Genomic DNA, 27,519 nt, shown 5'->3' on the forward strand with positions numbered 1-27,519 from the left:
GGGGGGGAGACCAGGAGAATACAATGGGGGTCTGGTGTAATAAATGCAGATATCTGTACGGGGGAGACCAGGAGAGTACAATGGGGGTCTGGTGTAATAAATGCAGATATCTGTACGGGGGAGACCAGGAGGGCACTATGGGGGTCTGGTGTAATAAATGCAGATATCTGTACGGGGGAGACCAGGAGGGCACAATGGGGGTCTGGTGTAATAAATGCAGATATCTGTACGGGGGAGACCAGGAGACCACAATGGGGGTCTGGTGTAATAAATGCAGATATCTGTACGGGGGAGATCAGGAGAGCACAATGGGGTCTGGTGTAATAAATGCAGATATCTGTACGGGGGAGACCAGGAGAGTACAATGGGGGTCTGGTGTAATAAATGCAGATATCTGTACGGGGGGAGATCAGGAGGACACAATGGGGGTCTGGTGTAATAAATGCAGATATCTGTACGGGGGAGACCAGGAGAGCACAATGGGGGTCTGGTGTAATAAATGCAGATATCTGTACGGGGGAGACCAGGAGGGCACTATGGGGGTCTGGTGTAATAAATGCAGATATCTGTATCGGGGAGACCAGGAGAGCACAATGGGGGTCTGGTGTAATAAATGCAGATATCTGTACGGGGGAGACCAGGAGAGCACAATGGGGGTCTGGTGTAATAAATGCAGATATCTGTACGGGGGAGACCAGGAGGGCACAATGGGGGTCTGGTGTAATAAATGCAGATATCTGTACGGGGGAGACCAGGAGAGCACAATGGGGGTCTGGTGTAATAAATGCAGATATCTGTACAAGGGAGACCAGGAGGGCACAATGGGGGTCTGGTGTAATAAATGCAGATATCTGTATCGGGGAGACCAGGAGAGCACAATGGGGTCTGGTGTAATAAATGCAGATATCTGTATCGGGGAGACCAGGAGAGTACAATGGGGGTCTGGTGTAATAAATGCAGATATCTGTACGGGGGAGATCAGGAGAGCACAATGGGGGTCTGGTGTAATAAATGCAGATATCTGTACGGGGGAGACCAGGAGAGCACAATGGGGGTCTGGTGTAATAAATGCAGATATCTGTACGGGGGAGACCAGGAGAGTACAATGGGGGTCTGGTGTAATAAATGTAGATATCTGTACGGGGGAGACCAGGAGAGCACAATGGGGGTCTGGTGTAATAAATGCAGATATCTGTATGGGGGAGACCAGGAGGGCACAATGGGGGTCTGGTGTAATAAATGCAGATATCTGTATCGGGGAGACCAGGAGAGCACAATGGGGGTCTGGTGTAATAAATGCAGATATCTGTACGGGGGAGACCAGGAGAGCACAATGGGGGTCTGGTGTAATAAATGCAGATATCTGTACGGGGGAGATCAGGAGAGCACAATGGGGGTCTGGTGTAATAAATGCAGATATCTGTACGGGGGAGACCAGGAGAGCACAATGGGGGTCTGGTGTAATAAATGCAGATATCTGTACGGGGGAGACCAGGAGAGTACAATGGGGGTCTGGTGTAATAAATGTAGATATCTGTACGGGGGAGACCAGGAGAGCACAATGGGGGTCTGGAGTAATAAATGCAGATATCTGTACGGGGGAGACCAGGAGGACACAATGGGGGTCTGGTGTAATAAATGCAGATATCTGTACGGGGGAGACCAGGAGAGCACAATGGGGTCTGGTGTAATAAATGCAGATATCTGTACGGGGGAGACCAGGAGAGCACAATGGGGGTCTGGTGTAATAAATGCAGATATCTGTACGGGGGGAGACCAGGAGAATACAATGGGGGTCTGGTGTAATAAATGCAGATATCTGTACGGGGGGAGACCAGGAGGACACAATGGGGGTCTGGTGTAATAAATGCAGATATCTGTACGGGGGAGACCAGGAGAGCACAATGGGGGTCTGGTGTAATAAATGCAGATATCTGTACGGGGGAGACCAGGAGAATACAATGGGGGTCTGGTGTAATAAATGCAGATATCTGTACGGGGGGAGACCAGGAGAGCACAATGGGGGTCTGGTGTAATAAATGCAGATACCTGTACGGGGGAGACCAGGAGAGCACAATGGGGGTCTGGTGTAATAAATGCAGATATCTGTACGGGGGAGACCAGGAGAGCACAATGGGGGTCTGGTGTAATAAATGCAGATATCTGTACGGGGGAGACAGGAGAGTACAATGGGGGTCTGGTGTAATAAATGCAGATATCTGTACGGGGGAGACCAGGAGGACACAATGGGGGTCTGGTGTAATAAATGCAGATATCTGTACGGGGGAGACCAGGAGAGCACAATGGGGGTCTGGAGTAATAAATGCAGATATCTGTACGGGGGAGACCAGGAGAATACAATGGGGGTCTGGTGTAATAAATGCAGATATCTGTACGGGGGAGACCAGGAGAGCACAATGGGGGTCTGGTGTAATAAATGCAGATATCTGTACGGGGGAGACCAGGAGAGCACAATGGGGGTCTGGTGTAATAAATGCAGATATCTGTACGGGGGAGACCAGGAGGGCACAATGGGGGTCTGGTATAATAAATGCAGATATCTGTACGGGGGAGACCAGGAGAATACAATGGGGGTCTGGTGTAATAAATGCAGATATCTGTACGGGGGAGACCAGGAGAGCACAATGGGGGTCTGGTGTAATAAATGCAGATATCTGTACGGGGGAGACCAGGAGAATACAATGGGGGTCTGGTGTAATAAATGCAGATATTTGTACGGGGGGAGACCAGGAGAGCACAATGGGGGTCTGGTGTAATAAATGCAGATATCTGTACGGGGGGAGACCAGGAGGACACAATGGGGGTCTGGTGTAATAAATGCAGATATCTGTACGGGGGAGACCAGGAGAGCACAATGGGGGTCTGGTGTAATAAATGCAGATATCTGTACGGGGGGAGACCAGGAGAGCACAATGGGGGTCTGGTGTAATAAATGCAGATATCTGTACGGGGGGAGACCAGGAGAATACAATGGGGGTCTGGTGTAATAAATGCAGATACCTGTACGGGGGGAGACCAGGAGGACACAATGGGGGTCTGGTGTAATAAATGCAGATATCTGTACGGGGTAGATCAGGAGGACACAATGGGGGTCTGGTGTAATAAATGCAGATATCTGTACGGGGGAGACCAGGAGAGTACAATGGGGGTCTGGTGTAATAAATGCAGATATCTGTATGGGGGAGACCAGGAGAGCACAATGGGGGTCTGGTGTAATAAATGCAGATATCTGTACGGGAGAGACCAGGAGGGCACAATGGGGGTCTGGTGTAATAAATGCAGATATCTGTACGGGGGAGACCAGGAGAGCACAATGGGGGTCTGGTGTAATAAATGCAGATATCTGTACGGGGGAGACCAGGAGGGCACAATGGGGGTCTGGTGTAATAAATGCAGATATCTGTACGGGGGAGACCAGGAGAGCACAATGGGGGTCTGGTGTAATAAATGCAGATATCTGTACGGGGGAGACCAGGAGGACACAATGGGGGTCTGGTGTAATAAATGCAGATATCTGTACGGGGGAGACCAGGAGAATACAATGGGGGTCTGGTGTAATAAATGCAGATATCTGTACGGGGAGACCAGGAGGACACAATGGGGGTCTGGTGTAATAAATGCAGATATCTGTACGGGGGAGACCAGGAGAGCACAATGGGGTCTGGTGTAATAAATGCAGATATCTGTACGGGGGAGACCAGGAGAGCACAATGGGGGTCTGGTGTAATAAATGCAGATATCTGTACGGGGGGAGACCAGGAGAGCACAATGGGGGTCTGGTGTAATAAATGCAGATATCTGTACGGGGGAGACCAGGAGGGCACAATGGGGGTCTGGTGTAATAAATGCAGATATCTGTACGGGGAGACCAGGAGGACACAATAGGGGTCTGGTGTAATAAATGCAGATATCTGTACGGGGGAGACCAGGAGGGCACAATGGGGGTCTGGTGTAATAAATGCAGATATCTGTATGGGGGAGACCAGGGGGACACAATGGGGGTCTGGTGTAATAAATGCAGATATCTGTACGGGGGAGACCAGGAGAGCACAATGGGGGTCTGGTGTAATAAATGCAGATATCTGTACGGGGGAGACCAGGAGACCACAATGGGGGTCTGGTGTAATAAATGCAGATATCTGTACTGGGGAGACCAGGAGGGCACAATGGGGGTCTGGTGTAATAAATGCAGATATCTGTACGGGGGAGACCAGGAGGACACAATGGGGGTCTGGTGTAATAAATGCAGATATCTGTACGGGGGAGACCAGGAGAGTACAATGGGGGTCTGGTGTAATAAATGCAGATATCTGTACGGGGGAGACCAGGAGGACACAATGGGGGTCTGGTGTAATAAATGCAGATATCTGTACGGGGGAGACCAGGAGGACACAATGGGGGTCTGGTGTAATAAATGCAGATATCTGTACTGGGGAGACCAGGAGGGCACAATGGGGGTCTGGTGTAATAAATGCAGATATCTGTACGGGGGAGACCAGGAGGACACAATGGGGGTCTGGTGTAATAAATGCAGATATCTGTACGGGGGAGACCAGGAGGGCACAATGGGGGTCTGGTGTAATAAATGCAGATATCTGTACGGGGGAGACCAGGAGAGCACAATGGGGGTCTGGTGTAATAAATGCAGATATCTGTATCGGGGAGACCAGGAGGACACAATGGGGGTCTGGTGTAATAAATGCAGATATCTGTACGGGGGAGACCAGGAGAGCACAATGGGGGGTCTGGTGTAATAAATGCAGATATCTGTATCGGGGAGACCAGGAGGACACAATGGGGGTCTGGTGTAATAAATGCAGATATCTGTACGGGGGAGACCAGGAGAGCACAATGGGGGTCTGGTGTAATAAATGCAGATACCTGTACGGGGGAGACCAGGAGAGCACAATGGGTGTCTGGTGTAATAAATGCAGATATCTGTACGGGGGAGACCAGGAGGGCACAATGGGGGTCTGGTGCAATAAATGCAGATATCTGTACGGGGGAGACCAGGAGAGCACAATGGGGGTCTGGTGTAATAAATGCAGATATCTGTACGGGGGAGACCAGGAGAGCACAATGGGGGTCTGGTGTAATAAATGCAGATATCTGTACGGGGGAGACCAGGAGAGTACAATGGGGGTCTGGTGTAATAAATGCAGATATCTGTACGGCGGAGACCAGGAGGACACAATGGGGGTCTGGTGTAATAAATGCAGATATCTGTACGGGGGAGAACAGGAGAATACAATGGGGGTCTGGTGTAATAAATGCAGATATCTGTACGGCGGAGACCAGGAGGACACAATGGGGGTCTGGTGTAATAAATGCAGATATCTGTACGGGGGAGACCAGGAGAATACAATGGGGGTCTGGTGTAATAAATGCAGATATCTGTACGGGGGGAGACCAGGAGGACACAATGGGGGTCTGGTGTAATAAATGCAGATATCTGTATGGGGGAGACCAGGAGGACACAATGGGGGTCTGGTGTAATAAATGCAGATATCTGTACGGGGGAGACCAGGAGGGCACAATGGGGGTCTGGTGTAATAAATGCAGATATCTGTACGGGGGAGACCAGGAGAATACAATGGGGGTCTGGTGTAATAAATGCAGATATCTGTACGGGGGAGACCAGGAGAGCACAATGGGGGTCTGGTGTAATAAATGCAGATATCTGTACGGGGGGAGACCAGGAGAGCACAATGGGGGTCTGGTGTAATAAATGCAGATACCTGTACGGGGGAGACCAGGAGAGTACAATGGGGGTCTGGTGTAATAAATGCAGATACCTGTACGGGGGGGGGGGGGGGGGAGACCAGGAGAATACAATGGGGGTCTGGAGTAATAAATGCAGATATCTGTACGGGGGAGACCAGGAGGGCACAATGGGGGTCTGGTGTAATAAATGCAGATATCTGTACGGGGGGAGACCAGGAAAGCACAATGGGGGTCTGGTGTAATAAATGCAGATATCTGTACGGGGGAGACCAGGAGGGCACAATGGGGGTCTGGTGTAATAAATGCAGATATCTGTACGGGGGAGACCAGGAGGACACAATGGGGGTCTGGTGTAATAAATGCAGATATCTGTACGGGGGAGACCAGGAGAATACAATGGGGGTCTGGTGTAATAAATGCAGATATCTGTACGGGGGAGACCAGGAGGACACAATGGGGGTCTGGTGTAATAAATGCAGATATCTGTACAGGGGAGACCAGGAGAGCACAATGGGGGTCTGGTGTAATAAATGCAGATATCTGTACAGGGGAGACCAGGAGAGCACAATGGGGGTCTGGTGTAATAAATGCAGATATCTGTACGGGGGGAGACCAGGAGGGCACAATGGGGGTCTGGTGTAATAAATGCAGATATCTGTACGGGGGGAGACCAGGAGAGCACAATGGGGGTCTGGTGTAATAAATGCAGATATCTGTACAGGGGAGGTCAGGAGGACACAATGGGGGTCTGGTGTAATAAATGCAGATATCTGTACGGGGGAGACCAGGAGAGCACAATGGGGGTCTGCTGCAATAAATGCAGATATCTGTACGGGGGGGGAGACCAGGAGAGTACAATGGGGGTCTGGTGTAATAAATGCAGATATCTGTACGGGGGAGACCAGGAGGGCACAATGGGGGTCTGCTGCAATAAATGCAGATATCTGTACGGGGGGGGAGACCAGGAGAGCACAATGGGGGTCTGGTGTAATACATGCAGATATCTGTACGGGGGAGACCAGGAGGACACAATGGGGGTCTGGTGTAATAAATGCAGATATCTGTACAGGGGAGACCAGGAGGACACAATGGGGGTCTGGTGTAATAAATGCAGATATCTGTACGGGGGAGACCAGGAGAGTACAATGGGGGTCTGGTGTAATAAATGCAGATATCTGTACGGGGGGAGACCAGGAGGGCACTATGGGGGTCTGGTGTAATAAATGCAGATATCTGTACGGGGGAGACCAGGAGGACACAATGGGGGTCTGGTGTAATAAATGCAGATATCTGTACGGGGGAGACCAGGAGAGCACAATGGGGGTCTGGTGTAATAAATGCAGATATCTGTACGGGGGAGACCAGGAGGACACAATGGGGGTCTGGTGTAATAAATGCAGATATCTGTACGGGGGGAGACCAGGAGAGCACAATGGGGGTCTGGTGTAATAAATGCAGATATCTGTACGGGGGAGACCAGGAGAGCACAATGGGGGTCTGGTGTAATAAATGCAGATATCTGTACGGGGGAGACCAGGAGGGCACAATGGGGGTCTGGTGTAATAAATGCAGATATCTGTACGGGGGGAGACCAGGAGAGCACAATGGGGGTCTGGTGTAATAAATGCAGATATCTGTACGGGGGAGACCAGGAGGACACAATGGGGGTCTGGTGTAATAAATGCAGATATCTGTACGGGGGAGACCAGGAGGACACAATGGGGGTCTGGTGTAATAAATGCAGATATCTGTACAGGGGAGACCAGGAGAGCACAATGGGGGTCTGGTGTAATAAATGCAGATATCTGTACGGGGGGAGACCAGGAGGACACAATGGGGGTCTGGTGTAATAAATGCAGATACCTGTACGGGGGAGACCAGGAGAATACAATGGGGGTCTGGTGTAATAAATGCAGATATCTGTACGGGGGAGACCAGGAGGGCACAATGGGGGTCTGGTGTAATAAATGCAGATATCTGTACGGGGGAGACCAGGAGAGCACAATGGGGGTCTGGTGTAATAAATGCAGATATCTGTACGGGGGAGACCAGGAGAGCACAATGGGGGTCTGGTGTAATAAATGCAGATATCTGTACGGGGGAGACAAGGAGGACACAATGGGGGTCTGGTGTAATAAATGCAGATATCTGTACGGGGGAGACCAGGAGAGTACAATGGGGGTCTGGTGTAATAAATGCAGATATCTGTACGGGGGGAGACCAGGAGAGTACAATGGGGGTCTGGTGTAATAAATGCAGATATCTGTACGGGGGGAGACCAGGAGGACACAATGGGGGTCTGGTGTAATAAAAACAGATATCTGTACGGGGGAGACCAGGAGAGCACAATGGGGGTCTGGTGTAATAAATGCAGATATCTGTACGGGGGAGACCAGGAGGACACAATGGGGGTCTGGTGTAATAAATGCAGATATCTGTACGGGGGGAGACCAGGAGAGCACAATGGGGGTCTGGTGTAATAAATGCAGATATCTGTACGGGGGAGACCAGGAGGACACAATGGGGGTCTGGTGTAATAAATGCAGATATCTGTACGGGGGGAGACCAGGAGGACACAATGGGGGTCTGGTGCAATAAATGCAGATATCTGTACGGGGGAGACCAGGAGAGCACAATGGGGGTCTGGTGTAATAAATGCAGATATCTGTACGGGGGAGACCAGGAGAATACAATGGGGGTCTGGTGTAATAAATGCAGATATCTGTACGGGGGGAGACCAGGAGAGCACAATGGGGGTCTGGTGTAATAAATGCAGATATCTGTACGGGGGGAGACCAGGAGAGCACAATGGGGGTCTGGTGTAATAAATGCAGATATCTGTACGGGGGAGACCAGGAGAGCACAATGGGGGTCTGGTGTAATAAATGCAGATATCTGTACGGGGGGAGACCAGGAGGACACAATGGGGGTCTGGTGTAATAAATGCAGATATCTGTACGGGGGGAGACCAGGAGAGCACAATGGGGGTCTGGTGTAATAAATGCAGATATCTGTACGGGGGAGACCAGGAGAGCACAATGGGGGTCTGGTGTAATAAATGCAGATATCTGTACGGGGGGGAGACCAGGAGGACACAATGGGGGTCTGGTGTAATAAATGCAGATATCTGTACGGGGGAGACCAGGAGGACACAATGGGGGTCTGGTGTAATAAATGCAGATATCTGTACGGGGGGAGACCAGGAGAGCACAATGGGGGTCTGGTGTAATAAATGCAGATATCTGTACGGGGGAGACCAGGAGGACACAATGGGGGTCTGGTGTAATAAATGCAGATATCTGTACGGGGGGAGACCAGGAGGACACAATGGGGGTCTGGTGCAATAAATGCAGATATCTGTACGGGGGAGACCAGGAGAGCACAATGGGGGTCTGGTGTAATAAATGCAGATATCTGTACGGGGGAGACCAGGAGAATACAATGGGGGTCTGGTGTAATAAATGCAGATATCTGTACGGGGGGAGACCAGGAGAGCACAATGGGGGTCTGGTGTAATAAATGCAGATATCTGTACGGGGGGAGACCAGGAGAGCACAATGGGGGTCTGGTGTAATAAATGCAGATATCTGTACGGGGGAGACCAGGAGAGCACAATGGGGGTCTGGTGTAATAAATGCAGATATCTGTACAGGGGAGACCAGGAGAGCACAATGGGGGTCTGGTGTAATAAATGCAGATATCTGTACGGGGGAGACCAGGAGGACACAATGGGGGTCTGGTGTAATAAATGCAGATATCTGTACGGGGGGAGACCAGGGAGGCACAATGGGGGTCTGGTGTAATAAATGCAGATATCTGTATCGGGGAGACCAGGAGGGCACAATGGGGGTCTGGTGTAATAAATGCAGATATCTGTACGGGGGAGACCAGGAGAGCACAATGGGGGTCTGGTGTAATAAATGCAGATATCTGTACGGGGGAGACCAGGAGAATACAATGGGGGTCTGGTGTAATAAATGCAGATATCTGTACGGGGGAGACCAGGAGAGTACAATGGGGGTCTGGTGTAATAAATGCAGATATCTGTACGGGGGAGACCAGGAGAGCACAATGGGGGTCTGGTGTAATAAATGCAGATATCTGTACGGGGGAGACCAGGAGGACACAATGGGGGTCTGGTGTAATAAATGCAGATATCTGTACGGGGGAGACCAGGAGAGCACAATGGGGGTCTGGTGTAATAAATGCAGATATCTGTACGGGCGGAGACCAGGAGGATACAATGGGGTCTGGTGTAATAAATGCAGATACCTGTACGGGGGAGACCAGGAGAGCACAATGGGGGTCTGGTGTAATAAATGCAGATATCTGTACTGGGGGAGACCAGGAGGACACAATGGGGGTCTGGTGTAATAAATGCAGATATCTGTACGGGGGGGAGACCAGGAGAGCACAATGGGGGTCTGGTGTAATAAATGCAGATATCTGTACGGGGGAGACCAGGAGAGCACAATGGGGGTCTGGTGTAATAAATGCAGATATCTGTACGGGGGAGACCAGGAGCGCACAATGGGGGTCTGGTGTAATAAATGCAGATATCTGTACGGGGGAGACCAGGAGGGCACAATGGGGGTCTGGTGTAATAAATGCAGATATCTGTACGGGGGAGACCAGGAGAGCACAATGGGGGTCTGGTGTAATAAATGCAGATATCTGTACGGGGGGAGACCAGGAGAGCACAATGGGGGTCTGGTGTAATAAATGCAGATATCTATACGGGGGAGACCAGGAGGACACAATGGGGGTCTGGTGTAATAAATGCAGATACCTGTACGGGGGAGACCAGGAGAGCACAATGGGGGTCTGGTGTAATAAATGCAGATATCTGTACGGGGGAGACCAGGAGAGCACAATGGGGGTCTGGTGTAATAAATGCAGATATCTGTACGGGGGAGACCAGGAGAATACAATGGGGGTCTGGTGTAATAAATGCAGATATCTGTACGGGCGGAGACCAGGAGGACACAATGGGGGTCTGGTGTAATAAATGCAGATATCTGTACGGGGGAGACCAGGAGAATACAATGGGGGTCTGGTGTAATAAATGCAGATATCTGTACGGCGGAGACCAGGAGAGTAAAATGGGGGTCTGGTGTAATAAATGCAGATATCTGTACGGGGGAGACCAGGAGAGTAAAATGGGGGTCTGGTGTAATAAATGCAGATATCTGTACGGGGGAGACCAGGAGAATACAATGGGGGTCTGGTGTAATAAATGCAGATATCTGTACGGGGGAGACCAGGAGGACACAATGGGATATCTGTACGGGGGAGACCAGGAGAGTACAATGGGGGTCTGGTGTAATAAATGCAGATATCTGTACGGGGGAGACCAGGAGAGCACAATGGGGGTCTGGTGTAATAAATGCAGATATCTGTACGGGGGAGACCAGGAGAGCACAATGGGGGTCTGGTGTAATAAATGCAGATATCTGTACGGGGGAGACCAGGAGAGCACAATGGGGGTCTGGTGTAATAAATGCAGATATCTGTACGGGGGAGACCAGGAGGACACAATGGGGGTCTGGTGTAATAAATGCAGATATCTGTACGGGGGAGACCAGGAGAGCACAATGGGGGTCTGGTGTAATAAATGCAGATATCTGTACGGGGGAGACCAGGAGAGCACAATGGGGGTCTGATGTAATAAATGCAGATATCTGTACGGGGGAGACCAGGAGAGCACAATGGGGGTCTGGTGTAATAAATGCAGATATCTGTACGGGGGAGACCAGGAGAGCACAATGGGGGTCTGGTGTAATAAATGCAGATATCTGTACGGGGGAGACCAGGAGAGCACAATGGGGGTCTGGTGTAATAAATGCAGATATCTGTACGGGGGGAGACCAGGAGAGCACAATGGGGGTCTGGTGTAATAAATGCAGATATCTATACGGGGGAGACCAGGAGAGCACAATGGGGGTCTGGTGTAATAAATGCAGATATCTGTACGGGGGAGACCAGGAGGGCACAATGGGGTCTGGTGTAATAAATGCAGATACCTGTACGGGGGGAGACCAGGAGAGCACAATGGGGGTCTGGTGTAATAAATGCAGATATCTGTACGGGGGAGACCAGGAGAGCACAATGGGGGTCTGGTGTAATAAATGCAGATATCTATACGGGGGAGACCAGGAGAGCACAATGGGGGTCTGGTGTAATAAATGCAGATATCTGTACGGGGGGAGACCAGGAGAATACAATGGGGGTCTGGTGTAATAAATGCAGATACCTGTACGGGGGAGACCAGGAGAGCACAATGGGGGTCTGGTGTAATAAATGCAGATACCTGTACGGGGGAGACCAGGAGGGCACAATGGGGGTCTGGTGTAATAAATGCAGATATCTGTACGGGGGAGACCAGGAGGACACAATGGGGGTCTGGAGTAATAAATGCAGATATCTGTACGGGGGAGACCAGGAGAGCACAATGGGGGTCTGGTGTAATAAATGCAGATATCTGTACGGGGGGAGACCAGGAGAGCACATTGGGGGTCTGGTGTAATAAATGCAGATATCTGTACGGGGGAGACCAGGAGGGCACAATGGGGGTCTGGTGTAATAAATGCAGATATCTGTACGGGGGAGACCAGGAGAGCACAATGGGGGTCTGGTGTAATAAATGCAGATATCTGTACGGGGGAGACCAGGAGGACACAATGGGGGTCTGGTGTAATAAATGCAGATATCTGTACGGGGGAGACCAGGAGGGCACAATGGGGGTCTGGTGTAATAAATGCAGATATCTGTACGGGGGAGATCAGGAGAGCACAATGGGGGTCTGGTGTAATAAATGCAGATATCTGTACGGGGGAGATCAGGAGAGCACAATGGGGTCTGGTGTAATAAATGCAGATATCTGTACGGGGGGAGACCAGGAGGGCACAATGGGGGTCTGGTGTAATAAATGCAGATATCTGTACGGGGGAGACCAGGAGGACACAATGGGGGTCTGGTGTAATAAATGCAGATGTCTGTACGGGGGAGATCAGGAGAGCACAATGGGGGTCTGGTGTAATAAATGCAGATATCTGTACGGGGGAGACCAGGAGAGCACAATGGGGGTCTGGTGTAATAAATGCAGATATCTGTACGGGGGAGACCAGGAGAGTACAATGGGGGTCTGGTGTAATAAATGCAGATATCTGTACGGGGGAGACCAGGAGGGCACAATGGGGTCTGGTGTAATAAATGCAGATATCTGTACGGGGGGAGACCAGGAGGACACAATGGGGGTCTGGTGTAATAAATGCAGATATCTGTACGGGGGAGACCAGGAGAGCACAATGGGGTCTGGAGTAATAAATGCAGATATCTGTACGGGGGAGACTAGGAGGGCACAATGGGGTCTGGTGTAATAAATGCAGATATCTGTACGGGGGAGACCAGGAGGGCACAATGGGGGTCTGGTGTAATAAATGCAGATATCTGTACGGGGGAGATCAGGAGAATACAATGGGGGTCTGGTGTAATAAATGCAGATATCTGTACGGGGGAGACCAGGAGAGTACAATGGGGGTCTGGTGTAATAAATGCAGATATCTGTACGGGGGAGACCAGGAGGACACAATGGGGGTCTGGTGTAATAAATGCAGATATCTGTACGGGGGGGAGACCAGGAGGACACAATGGGGGTCTGGTGTAATAAATGCAGATATCTGTACGGGGGAGACCAGGAGAGCACAATGGGGGTCTGGTGTAATAAATGCAGATATCTGTACGGGGGAGACCAGGAGAGCACAATGGGGGTCTGGTGTAATAAATGCAGATATCTGTACGGGGGAGACCAGGAGGACACAATGGGGGTCTGGTGTAATAAATGCAGATATCTGTACGGGGGAGACCAGGAGAGTACAATGGGGGTCTGGTGTAATAAATGCAGATATCTGTACGGGGGAGACCAGGAGGACACAATGGGGGTCTGGTGTAATAAATGCAGATATCTGTACGGGGGGAGACCAGGAGGACACAATGGGGGTCTGGTGTAATAAATGCAGATATCTGTACGGGGGGGAGACCAGGAGGACACAATGGGGGTCTGGTGTAATAAATGCAGATATCTGTACGGGGGGAGACCAGGAGGGCACAATGGGGGTCTGGTGTAATAAATGCAGATATCTGTACGGGGGAGACCAGGAGAGTACAATGGGGGTCTGGTGTAATAAATGCAGATATCTGTACGGGGGAGACCAGGAGAGTACAATGGGGGTCTGGTGTAATAAATGCAGATATCTGTACGGGGGAGACCAGGAGAGCACAATGGGGGTCTGGTGTAATAAATGCAGATATCTGTACGGGGGAGACCAGGAGGACACAATGGGGGTCTGGTGTAATAAATGCAGATATCTGTACGGGGGAGACCAGGAGGGCACAATGGGGGTCTGGTGTAATAAATGCAGATATCTGTACGGGGGGAGACCAGGAGAGCACAATGGGGGTCTGGTGTAATAAATGCAGATATCTGTACGGGGGGAGACCAGGAGAGTACAATGGGGGTCTGGTGTAATAAATGCAGATATCTGTACGGGGGAGACCAGGAGAGCACAATGGGGGTCTGGTGTAATAAATGCAGATATCTGTACGGGGGAGACCAGGAGGGCACAATGGGGGTCTGGTGTAATAAATGCAGATATCTGTACGGGGGGAGACCAGGAGAGTACAATGGGGGTCTGGTGTAATAAATGCAGATATCTGTACGGGGGGAGACCAGGAGAGTACAATGGGGGTCTGGTGTAATAAATGCAGATATCTGTACGGGGGGAGACCAGGAGAGTACAATGGGGGTCTGGTGTAATAAATGCAGATATCTGTACGGGGGAGACCAGGAGAATACAATGGGGGTCTGGTGTAATAAATGCAGATATCTGTACGGGGGAGACCAGGAGAATACAATGGGGGTCTGGTGTAATAAATGCAGATATCTGTACGGGGGAGACCAGGAGAATACAATGGGGGTCTGGTGTAATAAATGCAGATACCTGTACGGGGGAGACCAGGAGGACACAATGGGGGTCTGGTGTAATAAATGCAGATATCTGTACGGGGGAGACCAGGAGAGCACAATGGGGGTCTGGTGTAATAAATGCAGATATCTGTACGGGGGGAGACCAGGAGGGTACAATGGGGGTCTGGTGTAATAAATGCAGATATCTGTACGGGGGAGACCAGGAGAGCACAATGGGGGTCTGGTGTAATAAATGCAGATATCTGTACGGGGGAGACCAGGAGGACACAATGGGGGTCTGGTGTAATAAATGCAGATATCTGTACAGGGGAGACCAGGAGAGCACAATGGGGGTCTGGTGTAATAAATGCAGATACCTGTACGGGGGAGACCAGGAGAGCACAATGGGGGTCTGGTGTAATAAATGCAGATATCTGTACGGGGGAGACCAGGAGACCACAATGGGGGTCTGGTGTAATAAATGCAGATATCTGTACTGGGGAGACCAGGAGGGCACAATGGGGGTCTGGTGTAATAAATGCAGATATCTGTACGGGGGAGACCAGGAGGGCACAATGGGGGTCTGGTGTAATAAATGCAGATATCTGTACGGGGGAGACCAGGAGAATACAATGGGGGTCTGGTGTAATAAATGCAGATATCGGTACGGGGGAGACCAGGAGGACACAATGGGGGTCTGGTGTAATAAATGCAGATATCTGTACTGGGGAGACCAGGAGGGCACAATGGGGGTCTGGAGTAATAAATGCAGATATCTGTACGGGGGAGACCAGGAGGGCACAATGGGGGTCTGGAGTAATAAATGCAGATATCTATACGGGGGAGACCAGGAGAGCACAATGGGGGTCTGGTGTAATAAATGCAGATATCTATACGGGGGAGACCAGGAGAGCACAATGGGGGTCTGGTGTAATAAATGCAGATATCTGTACGGGGGGAGACCAGGAGGACACAATGGGGGTCTGGTGTAATAAATGCAGATATCTGTACGGGGGAGACCAGGAGAGCACAATGGGGGTCTGGTGTAATAAATGCAGATATCTGTACGGGGGGGAGACCAGGAGGACACAATGGGGGTCTGGTGTAATAAATGCAGATATCTGTACGGGGGAGACCAGGAGGACACAATGGGGGTCTGGTGTAATAAATGCAGATATCTGTACGGGGGAGACCAGGAGAGCACAATGGGGGTCTGGTGTAATAAATGCAGATATCTGTACGGGGGAGACCAGGAGAGCACAATGGGGGTCTGGTGTAATAAATGCAGATATCTGTACGGGGGAGACAAGGAGAGCACAATGGGGGTCTGGTGTAATAAATGCAGATATCTGTACGGGGGGAGACCAGGAGAGCACAATGGGGGTCTGGTGTAATAAATGCAGATATCTGTACGGGGGAGACCAGGAGAGTACAATGGGGGTCTGGTGTAATAAATGCAGATATCTGTACGGGGGGGAGACCAGGAGGACACAATGGGGGTCTGGTGTAATAAATGCAGATATCAGTACGGGGGAGACCAGGAGGACACAATGGGGGTCTGGTGTAATAAATGCAGATATCTGTACGGGGGAGACCAGGAGAGCACAATGGGGGTCTGGTGTAATAAATGCAGATATCTGTACGGGGGAGATCAGGAGAGCACAATGGGGGTCTGGTGTAATAAATGCAGATATCTGTACGGGGGGAGACCAGGAGAGTACAATGGGGGTCTGGTGTAATAAATGCAGATATCTGTACGGGGGGAGACCAGGAGGGCACAATGGGGGTCTGGTGTAATAAATGCAGATATCTGTACGGGGGAGACCAGGAGGACACAATGGGGGTCTGGTGTAATAAATGCAGATATCTGTACGGGGGAGACCAGGAGAGTACAATGGGGGTCTGGTGTAATAAATGCAGATATCTGTACGGGGGGAGACCAGGAGGACACAATGGGGGTCTGGTATAATAAATGCAGATATCTGTACGGGGGGAGACCAGGAGAATACAATGGGGGTCTGGTGTAATAAATGCAGATATCTGTACGGGGGAGACCAGGAGAATACAATGGGGGTCTGGAGTAATAAATGCAGATATCTGTACGGGCGGAGACCAGGAGGACACAATGGGGGTCTGGTGTAATAAATGCAGATATCTGTACTGGGGAGACCAGGAGAGCACAATGGGGGTCTGGTGTAATAAATGCAGATATCTGTACTGGGGAGACCAGGAGAGCACAATGGGGGTCTGGTGTAATAAATGCAGATATCTGTACGGGGGAGACCAGGAGGGCACTATGGGGGTCTGGTGTAATAAATGCAGATATCTGTACGGGGGAGATCAGGAGGGCACAATGGGGGTCTGGTGTAATAAATGCAGATATCTGTACGGGGGAGACCAGGAGAATACAATGGGGGTCTGGTGTAATAAATGAAGATCTCTGTACGGGAGAGACCAGGAGAGCACAATGGGGGTCTGGTGTAATAAATGCAGATATCTGTACGGGGGAGACCAGGAGGGCACAATGGGGGTCTGGTGTAATAAATGCAGATATCTGTACGGGGGAGACCAGGAGAGCACAATGGGGGTCTGGTGTAATAAATGCAGATATCTGTACGGGGGAGACCAGGAGGGCACAATGGGGGTCTGGTGTAATAAATGCAGATATCTGTACGGGGGAGACCAGGAGAGCACAATGGGGGTCTGGTGTAATAAATGCAGATATCTGTACGGGGGAGACCAGGAGAGCACAATGGGGGTCTGGTGTAATAAATGCAGATATCTGTACGGGGGGAGACCAGGAGAGCACAATGGGGGTCTGGTGTAATAAATGCAGATATCTGTACGGGGGGAGACCAGGAGAATACAATGGGGGTCTGGTGTAATAAATGCAGATATCTGTACGGGGGGAGACCAGGAGAGCACAATGGGGGTCTGGTGTAATAAATGCAGATATCTGTACGGGGGAGACCAGGAGGACACAATGGGGGTCTGGTGTAATAAATGCAGATATCTGTACGGGGGAGACCAGGAGAGTACAATGGGGGTCTGGTGTAATAAATGCAGATATCTGTACGGGGGAGACCAGGAGGGCACAATGGGGGTCTGGTGTAATAAATGCAGATATCTGTACGGGGGGAGACCAGGAGAATACAATGGGGGTCTGGTGTAATAAATGCAGATATCTGTACGGGGGAGACCAGGAGGACACAATGGGGGTCTGGTGTAATAAATGCAGATATCTGTACGGGGGGAGACCAGGAGAATACAATGGGGGTCTGGTGTAATAAATGCAGATATCTGTACGGGGGAGACCAGGAGGACACAATGGGGTCTGGTGTAATAAATGCAGATATCTGTACGGGGGAGACCAGGAGAGTACAATGGGGGTCTGGTGTAATAAATGCAGATATCTGTACGGGGGAGACCAGGAGAGTACAATGGGGGTCTGGTGTAATAAATGCAGATACCTGTACGGGGGAGACCAGGAGAGCACAATGGGGGTCTGGTGTAATAAATGCAGATATCTGTACGGGGGAGACCAGGAGAGTACAATGGGGGTCTGGTGTAATAAATGCAGATATCTGTACGGGAGAGACCAGGAGAGCACAATGGGGGTCTGGTGTAATAAATGCAGATATCTGTACGGGGGAGACCAGGAGAGCACAATGGGGTCTGGTGTAATAAATGCAGATATCTGTACGGGGGAGACCAGGAGGGCACAATGGGGGTCTGGTGTAATAAATGCAGATATCTGTACGGGGGAGACCAGGAGGGCACAATGGGGGTCTGGTGTAATAAATGCAGATATCTGTACGGGGGGAGACCAGGAGGGTACAATGGGGGTCTGGTGTAATAAATGCAGATATCTGTACGGGGGAGACCAGGAGAGTACAATGGGGGTCTGGTGTAATAAATGCAGATATCTGTACGGGGGAGACCAGGAGGGCACAATGGGGGTCTGGTGTAATAAATGCAGATATCTGTACGGGGGAGACCAGGAGGGCACAATGGGGGTCTGGTGTAATAAATGCAGATATCTGTACGGGGGAGACCAGGAGGGCACAATGGGGGTCTGGTGTAATAAATGCAGATATCTGTACGGGGGAGACCAGGAGAGTACAATGGGGATCTGGTGTAATAAATGCAGATATCTGTACGGGGGGAGACCAGGAGGGCACAATGGGGGTCTGGTGTAATAAATGCAGATATCTGTACGGGGGAGACCAGGAGAGCACAATGGGGGTCTGGTGTAATAAATGCAGATATCTGTACGGGAGAGACCAGGAGAGCACAATGGGGGTCTGGTGTAATAAATGCAGATATCTGTACGGGGGAGACCAGGAGGGCACAATGGGGGTCTGGTGTAATAAATGCAGATACCTGTACGGGGGAGACCAGGAGGACACAATGGGGGTCTGGTGTAATAAATGCAGATACCTGTACGGGGGAGACCAGGAGAGCACAATGGGGGTCTGGTGTAATAAATGCAGATACCTGTACGGGGGAGACCAGGAGAGCACAATGGGGGTCTGGTGTAATAAATGCAGATATCTGTACGGGGGAGACCAGGAGAGCACAATGGGGGTCTGGTGTAATAAATGCAGATATCTGTACGGGGGGAGACCAGGAGGACACAATGGGGGTCTGGTGTAATAAATGCAGATATCTGTACGGGGGGAGACCAGGAGGGCACAATGGGGGTCTGGTGTAATAAATGCAGATATCTGTACGGGGGAGACCAGGAGAGCACAATGGGGGTCTGGTGTAATAAATGCAGATATCTGTACGGGGGGAGATCAGGAGAGCACAATGGGGGTCTGGTGTAATAAATGCAGATATCTGTACGGGGGAGACCAGGAGAGTACAATGGGGGTCTGGTGTAATAAATGCAGATATCTGTACGGGGGAGACCAGGAGAGCACAATGGGGGTCTGGTGTAATAAATGCAGATATCTGTACGGGGGGAGACCAGGAGAGCACAATGGGGGTCTGGTGTAATAAATGCAGATATCTGTACGGGGGGAGACCAGGAGGACACAATGGGGGTCTGGTATAATAAATGCAGATATCTGTACGGGGGGAGACCAGGAGAATACAATGGGGGTCTGGTGTAATAAATGCAGATATCTGTACGGGGGAGACCAGGAGAATACAATGGGGGTCTGGTGTAATAAATGCAGATATCTGTACGGGGGAGACCAGGAGGGCACAATGGGGGTCTGGTGTAATAAATGCAGATATCTGTACGGGGGAGACCAGGAGAGTACAATGGGGGTCTGGTGTAATAAATGCAGATATCTGTACGGGGGAGACCAGGAGGACACAATGGGGGTCTGGTGTAATAAATGCAGATATCTGTACGGGGGAGACCAGGAGAGCACAATGGGGGTCTGGTGTAATAAATGCAGATATCTGTACGGGGGAGACCAGGAGAGCACAATGGGGGTCTGGTGTAATAAATGCAGATATCTGTACGGGGGAGATCAGGAGGGCACAATGGGGGTCTGGTGTAATAAATGCAGATATCTGTACTGGGGAGACCAGGAGAGCACAATGGGGGTCTGGTGTAATAAATGCAGATATCTGTACGGGGGAGATCAGGAGGGCACAATGGGGGTCTGGTGTAATAAATGCAGATATCTGTACGGGGGAGACCAGGAGAATACAATGGGGGTCTGGTGTAATAAATGAAGATCTCTGTACGGGAGAGACCAGGAGAGCACAATGGGGGTCTGGTGTAATAAATGCAGATATCTGTACGGGGGAGACCAGGAGGGCACAATGGGATATCTGTACGGGGGAGACCAGGAGAGCACAATGGGGGTCTGGTGTAATAAATGCAGATATCTGTACGGGGGAGACCAGGAGGGCACAATGGGGGTCTGGTGTAATAAATGCAGATATCTGTACGGGGGAGACCAGGAGGGCACAATGGGGGTCTGGTGTAATAAATGCAGATATCTGTACGGGGGAGACCAGGAGAGTACAATGGGGGTCTGGTGTAATAAATGCAGATATCTGTACGGGGGAGACCAGGAGAATACAATGGGGGTCTGGTGTAATAAATGCAGATATCTGTACGGGGGAGACCAGGAGGGCACAATGGGGGTCTGGTGTAATAAATGCAGATATCTGTACGGGGGGAGACCAGGAGAATACAATGGGGGTCTGGTGTAATAAATGCAGATATCTGTACGGGGGAGACCAGGAGGACACAATGGGGGTCTGGTGTAATAAATGCAGATATCTGTACGGGGGGAGACCAGGAGAATACAATGGGGGTCTGGTGTAATAAATGCAGATATCTGTACGGGGGAGACCAGGAGAATACAATGGGGGTCTGGTGTAATAAATGCAGATATCTGTACGGGGGGAGACCAGGAGGACACAATGGGGTCTGGTGTAATAAATGCAGATATCTGTACGGGGGAGACCAGAAGAGTACAATGGGGGTCTGGTGTAATAAATGCAGATATCTGTACGGGGGAGACCAGGAGAATACAATGGGGGTCTGGTGTAATAAATGCAGATATCTGTACGGGGGAGACCAGGAGAGCACAATGGGGGTCTGGTGTAATAAATGCAGATATCTGTACGGGGGAGACCAGGAGAATACAATGGGGGTCTGGTGTAATAAATGCAGATATCTGTACGGGGGGAGACCAGGAGAGCACAATGGGGGTCTGGTGTAATAAATGCAGATATCTGTACGGGGGAGACCAGGAGGGCACAATGGGGGTCTGGTGTAATAAATGCAGATATCTGTACGGGGGGAGACCAGGAGAGTACAATGGGGGTCTGGTGTAATAAATGCAGATATCTGTACGGTAGAGACCAGGAGAGCACAATGGGGGTCTGGTGTAATAAATGCAGATATCTGTACGGGGGAGACCAGGAGAGCACAATGGGGTCTGGTGTAATAAATGCAGATATCTGTACGGGGGAGACCAGGAGAGCACAATGGGGGTCTGGTGTAATAAATGCAGATATCTGTACAAGGGAGACCAGGAGGGCACAATGGGGGTCTGGTGTAATAAATGCAGATATCTGTACGGGGGGAGACCAGGAGGGCACAATGGGGGTCTGGTGTAATAAATGCAGATATCTGTACGGGGGAGACCAGGAGAGCACAATGGGGGTCTGGTGTAATAAATGCAGATATCTGTACGGGGGAGACCAGGAGAGCACAATGGGGGTCTGGTGTAATAAATGCAGATACCTGTACGGGGGAGACCAGGAGGACACAATGGGGGTCTGGTGTAATAAATGCAGATACCTGTACGGGGGAGACCAGGAGAGCACAATGGGGGTCTGGAGTAATAAATGCAGATATCTGTACGGGGGAGACCAGGAGGACACAATGGGGGTCTGGTGTAATAAATGCAGATATCTGTACGGGGGGAGACCAGGAGGACACAATGGGGGTCTGGTGTAATAAATGCAGATATCTGTACGGGGGGAGACCAGGAGGGCACAATGGGGGTCTGGTGTAATAAATGCAGATATCTGTACGGGGGAGATCAGGAGGACACAATGGGGGTCTGGTGTAATAAATGCAGATATCTGTACGGGGGAGATCAGGAGGGCACAATGGGGGTCTGGTGTAATAAATGCAGATACCTGTACGGGGGAGACCAGGAGAGCACAATGGGGGTCTGGTGTAATAAATGCAGATATCTGTACGGGGGGAGACCAGGAGAATACAATGGGGGTCTGGTGTAATAAATGCAGATATCTGTACGGGGGAGACCAGGAGGACACAATGGGGGTCTGGTGTAATAAATGCAGATACCTGTACGGGGGAGACCAGGAGAGCACAATGGGGGTCTGGTGTAATAAATGCAGATATCTGTACGGGGGAGACCAGGAGAGCACAATGGGGGTCTGGTGTAATAAATGCAGATATCTGTACGGGAGAGACCAGGAGAGCACAATGGGGGTCTGGTGTAATAAATGCAGATACCTGTACGGGGGAGACCAGGAGGACACAATGGGGGTCTGGTGTAATAAATGCAGATATCTGTACGGGGGAGACCAGGAGAGCACAATGGGGGTCTGGTGTAATAAATGCAGATATCTGTACGGGGGAGATCAGGAGGGCACAATGGGGGTCTGGTGTAATAAATGCAGATATCTGTACGGGGGAGACCAGGAGGACACAATGGGGGTCTGGTGTAATAAATGCAGATACCTGTACGGGGGGAGACCAGGAGGACACAATGGGGGTCTGGTGTAATAAATGCAGATATCTGTACGGGGGAGATCAGGAGGACACAATGGGGGTCTGGTGTAATAAATGCAGATATCTGTACGGGGGAGATCAGGAGGGCACAATGGGGGTCTGGTGTAATAAATGCAGATATCTGTACGGGGGAGACCAGGAGAATACAATGGGGGTCTGGTGTAATAAATGCAGATATCTGTACGGGGGAGACCAGGAGAATACAATGGGGGTCTGGTGTAATAAATGCAGATATCTGTACGGGGGAGACCAGGAGGGCACAATGGGGGTCTGGTGTAATAAATGCAGATATCTGTACGGGGGAGACCAGGAGAGCACAATGGGGGTCTGGTGTAATAAATGCAGATATCTGTACGGGGGGAGACCAGGAGAGTACAATGGGGGTCTGGTGTAATAAATGCAGATATCTGTACGGGGGAGACCAGGAGAGCACAATGGGGTCTGGTGTAATAAATGCAGATATCTGTACGGGGGAGACCAGGAGAATACAATGGGGGTCTGGTGTAATAAATGCAGATATCTGTACGGGGGAGACCAGGAGGGCACAATGGGGGTCTGGTGTAATAAATGCAGATATCTGTACGGGGGAGACCAGGAGAGCACAATGGGGGTCTGGTGTAATAAATGCAGATATCTGTACGGGGGAGACCAGGAGAGCACAATGGGGGTCTGGTGTAATAAATGCAGATACCTGTACGGGGGAGACCAGGAGGACACAATGGGGGTCTGGTGCATTACATGCAGATATCTGTACGGGGGAGACCAGGAGGGCACTATGGGGGTCTGGTGCATTACATGCAGATATCTGTACGGGGGAGACCAGGAGAGCACAATGGGGGTCTGGTGTAATAAATGCAGATACCTGTACGGGGGAGACCAGGAGAGTACAATGGGGGTCTGGTGTAATAAATGCAGATATCTGTACGGGGGAGACCAGGAGGACACAATGGGGGTCTGGTGTAATAAATGCAGATATCTGTACGGGGGAGACCAGGAGGGCACTATGGGGGTCTGGTGCATTACATGCAGATACCTGTACGGGGGAGACCAGGAGGGCACAATGGGGGTCTGGTGTAATAAATGCAGATATCTGTACGGGGGAGATCAGGAGAGTACAATGGGGGTCTGGTGTAATAAATGCAGATATCTGTACGGGGGAGATCAGGAGGGCACAATGGGGGTCTGGTGTAATAAATGCAGATATCTGTACGGGGGAGACCAGGAGGGCACAATGGGGGTCTGGTGTAATAAATGCAGATATCTGTACGGGGGAGACCAGGAGGGCACAATGGGGGTCTGGTGTAATAAATGCAGATATCTGTACGGGGGAGACCAGGAGGGCACAATGGGGGTCTGGTGTAATAAATGCAGATATCTGTACGGGGGAGACCAGGAGAGCACAATGGGGGTCTGGTGTAATAAATGCAGATATCTGTACGGGGGAGACCAGGAGGACACAATGGAGGTCTGGTGTAATAAATGCAGATATCTGTACGGGGGAGACCAGGAGGGCACAATGGGGGTCTGGTGTAATAAATGCAGATATCTGTACGGGGGAGACCAGGAGAATACAATGGGGGTCTGGTGTAATAAATGCAGATATCTGTACGGGGGAGACCAGGAGAGCACAATGGAGGTCTGGTGTAATAAATGCAGATATCTGTACGGGGGAGACCAGGAGAGCACAATGGGGGTCTGGTGTAATAAATGTAGATATCTGTACGGGGGAGACCAGGAGAATACAATGGGGGTCTGGTGTAATAAATGCAGATATCTGTACGGGGGAGACCAGGAGGGCACAATGGGGGTCTGGTGTAATAAATGCAGATATCTGTACGGGGGAGACCAGGAGAGCACAATGGGGGTCTGGTGTAATAAATGCAGATATCTGTACGGGGGAGACCAGGAGAGCACAATGGGGGTCTGGTGCATTACATGCAGATACCTGTACGGGGGGAGACCAGGAGGGCACAATGGGGGTCTGGTGCATTACATGCAGATATCTGTACGGGGGAGACCAGGAGAGCACAATGGGGGTCTGGTGTAATAAATGCAGATATCTGTACGGGGGGAGACCAGGAGAATACAATGGGGGTCTGGTGTAATAAATGCAGATATCTGTACGGGGGAGACCAGGAGAGCACAATGGGGGTCTGGTGCATTACATGCAGATACCTGTACGGGGGGAGACCAGGAGGGCACAATGGGGGTCTGGTGCATTACATGCAGATATCTGTACGGGGGAGACCAGGAGGGCACTATGGGGGTCTGGTGCATTACATGCAGATATCTGTACGGGGGAGACCAGGAGGGCACTATGGGGGTCTGGTGCATTACATGCAGATACCTGTACGGGGGAGTAGGGTCCTCCCGGGTCCCCGCTCAGCAGCGTTTCGCTGTTCATCTTGGTCTTCAGGCAGGAGATGTAGCGGCTGCAGAAATCCTTGCACAGCTCGTTCACCTTCTCCAGCTCCAGCAGGTGGATCCTCAGCACCTGAATGGCCTTCACCATCTACAGAACAGCAGAGAGGTGTGATAGAGGCCACACTTCAGGCCCCACCCCCATGATGATCAGGCTCCACCCACACCAGGGTCACCATACAGCTGTGTACACAAGACCTTTCCTGACCCAGGGTCCTTCTACCTCACCAGCAGGGAGCGCTGTCCTTACCAGGCTGTCCGTCTCGGGGTCGTCTGAGAAGAAATCTTTGCCCTCCTTGTGCTGTCGCCTCACAAAAGTCTCAATGTCCAGGTCAAAGCTGGCGGAGGTGGTGGTCTCCGAGCCCTGAGTGCAGCCCTCACACTTCTCAAAGAGCAGGGCGAGCAGCGGGAAGAGCGGGTGCCTGGAGGGCGAGAGAAAAACAGCGACCATGTACAGTGGGACAAACAAGTATTTAGTCAGCCCCCAATTGTACGCCGTTCTCCCCCTTATAAAGATGAGGCTGTAATTATCATTATAGGTTATAACCAACTATGAGACCGAATGAGAATAATCCATAAATCCCATTGTCTGATTATTATAGGATTTATCTGCAAATTATGGAGGAGAATAAGTATTTGGTCAATAAGAAAAGTTCCTCTCAATACTTTGTTATATCCCCTTTGTTGGTAATGACAGAGGTCACATGATTTCTGTCTTCACAAGGTTCTCACACACTGTTGGTAATGACAGAGGTCACATGTTTTCTGTCTTCACAAGGTTCTCACACACTGTTGGTAATGACAGAGGTCACATGATTTCCTTCTTCACAAGGTTCTCACACACTGTTGGTAATGACAGAGGTCACATGATTTCTGTCTTCACAAGGTTCTCACACACTGTTGGTAATGACAGAGGTCACATGATTTCTGTCTTCACAAGGTTCTCACACACTGTTGGCAATGACAGAGGTCACATGATTTCTGTCTTCACAAGGTTCTCACACACTGTTAGTAATGACAGAGGTCACATGATTTCTGTCTTCACAAGGTTCTCACACATGTTGGCAATGACAGAGGTCACATGATTTCTGTCTTCACAAGGTTCTCACACACTGTTGGTAATGACAGAGGTCACATGATTTCTGTCTTCACAAGGTTCTCACACATGTTGGCAATGACAGAGGTCACATGATTTCTGTCTTCACAAGGTTCTCACACACTGTTGGTAATGACAGAGGTCACATGATTTCCTTCTTCACAAGGTTCTCACACACTGTTGGTAATGACAGAGGTCACATGATTTCTGTCTTCACAAGGTTCTCACACACTGTTGGTAATGACAGAGGTCACATGATTTCTGTCTTCACAAGGTTCTCACACACTGTTGGTAATGACAGAGGTCACATGATTTCTGTCTTCACAAGGTTCTCACACACTGTTGGTAATGACAGAGGTCACATGATTTCCTTCTTCACAAGGTTCTCACACACTGTTGGTAATGACAGAGGTCACATGTTTTCTGTCTTCACAAGGTTCTCACACACTGTTGGTAATGACAGAGGTCACATGATTTCTGTCTTCACAAGGTTCTCACACACTGTTGGTAATGACAGAGGTCACATGTTTTCTGTCTTCACAAGGTTCTCACACACTGTTGGTAATGACAGAGGTCACATGTTTTCTGTCTTCACGAGGTTCTCACACACTGTTGGTAATGACAGAGGTCACATGATTTCTGTCTTCACAAGGTTCTCACACACTGTTGGTAATGACAGAGGTCACATGTTTTCTGTCTTCACAGAGGTTCTCACACACTGTTGGTAATGACAGAGGTCACATGTTTTCTGTCTTCACAAGGTTCTCACACACTGTTGGTAATGACAGAGGTCACATGTTTTCTGTCTTCACAAGGTTCTCACACACTGTTGGTAATGACAGAGGTCACATGTTTTCTGTCTTCACAAGGTTCTCACACACTGTTGGTAATGACAGAGGTCACATGTTTTCTGTCTTCACAAGGTTCTCACACACTGTTGGTAATGACAGAGGTCACATGTTTTCTGTCTTCACAAGGTTCTCACACACTGTTGGTAATGACAGAGGTCACATGATTTCTGTCTTCACAAGGTTCTCACACACTGTT

At 50.3% G+C, this 27,519-nt stretch overlaps 1 protein-coding gene across 1 annotated transcript in view; it reads right to left on the minus strand.

Annotated features, from left to right (window-relative positions):
* PKNOX1 (PBX/knotted 1 homeobox 1) overlaps positions 1-25,795 on the minus strand; it is a 75,973-nt gene extending 50,178 nt beyond the window's left edge. The window contains exons 1-2 of the mRNA XM_056551843.1: positions 25,627-25,795; positions 25,303-25,467 (exon numbers count right to left, since the gene is read on the minus strand). Of these exons, the coding sequence (XP_056407818.1) occupies positions 25,303-25,467 (165 nt within the window). The 5' untranslated portion in view covers positions 25,627-25,795. The remainder of the gene's footprint in view (positions 1-25,302; positions 25,468-25,626) is intronic.
* Between the last annotated feature and the right edge of the window lie 1,724 nt (positions 25,796-27,519).

The sequence above is a fragment of the Hyla sarda genome, unplaced genomic scaffold (genome assembly GCF_029499605.1).
Source record: "Hyla sarda isolate aHylSar1 unplaced genomic scaffold, aHylSar1.hap1 scaffold_1240, whole genome shotgun sequence".
Lineage (NCBI taxonomy): Eukaryota > Metazoa > Chordata > Amphibia > Anura > Hylidae > Hyla > Hyla sarda.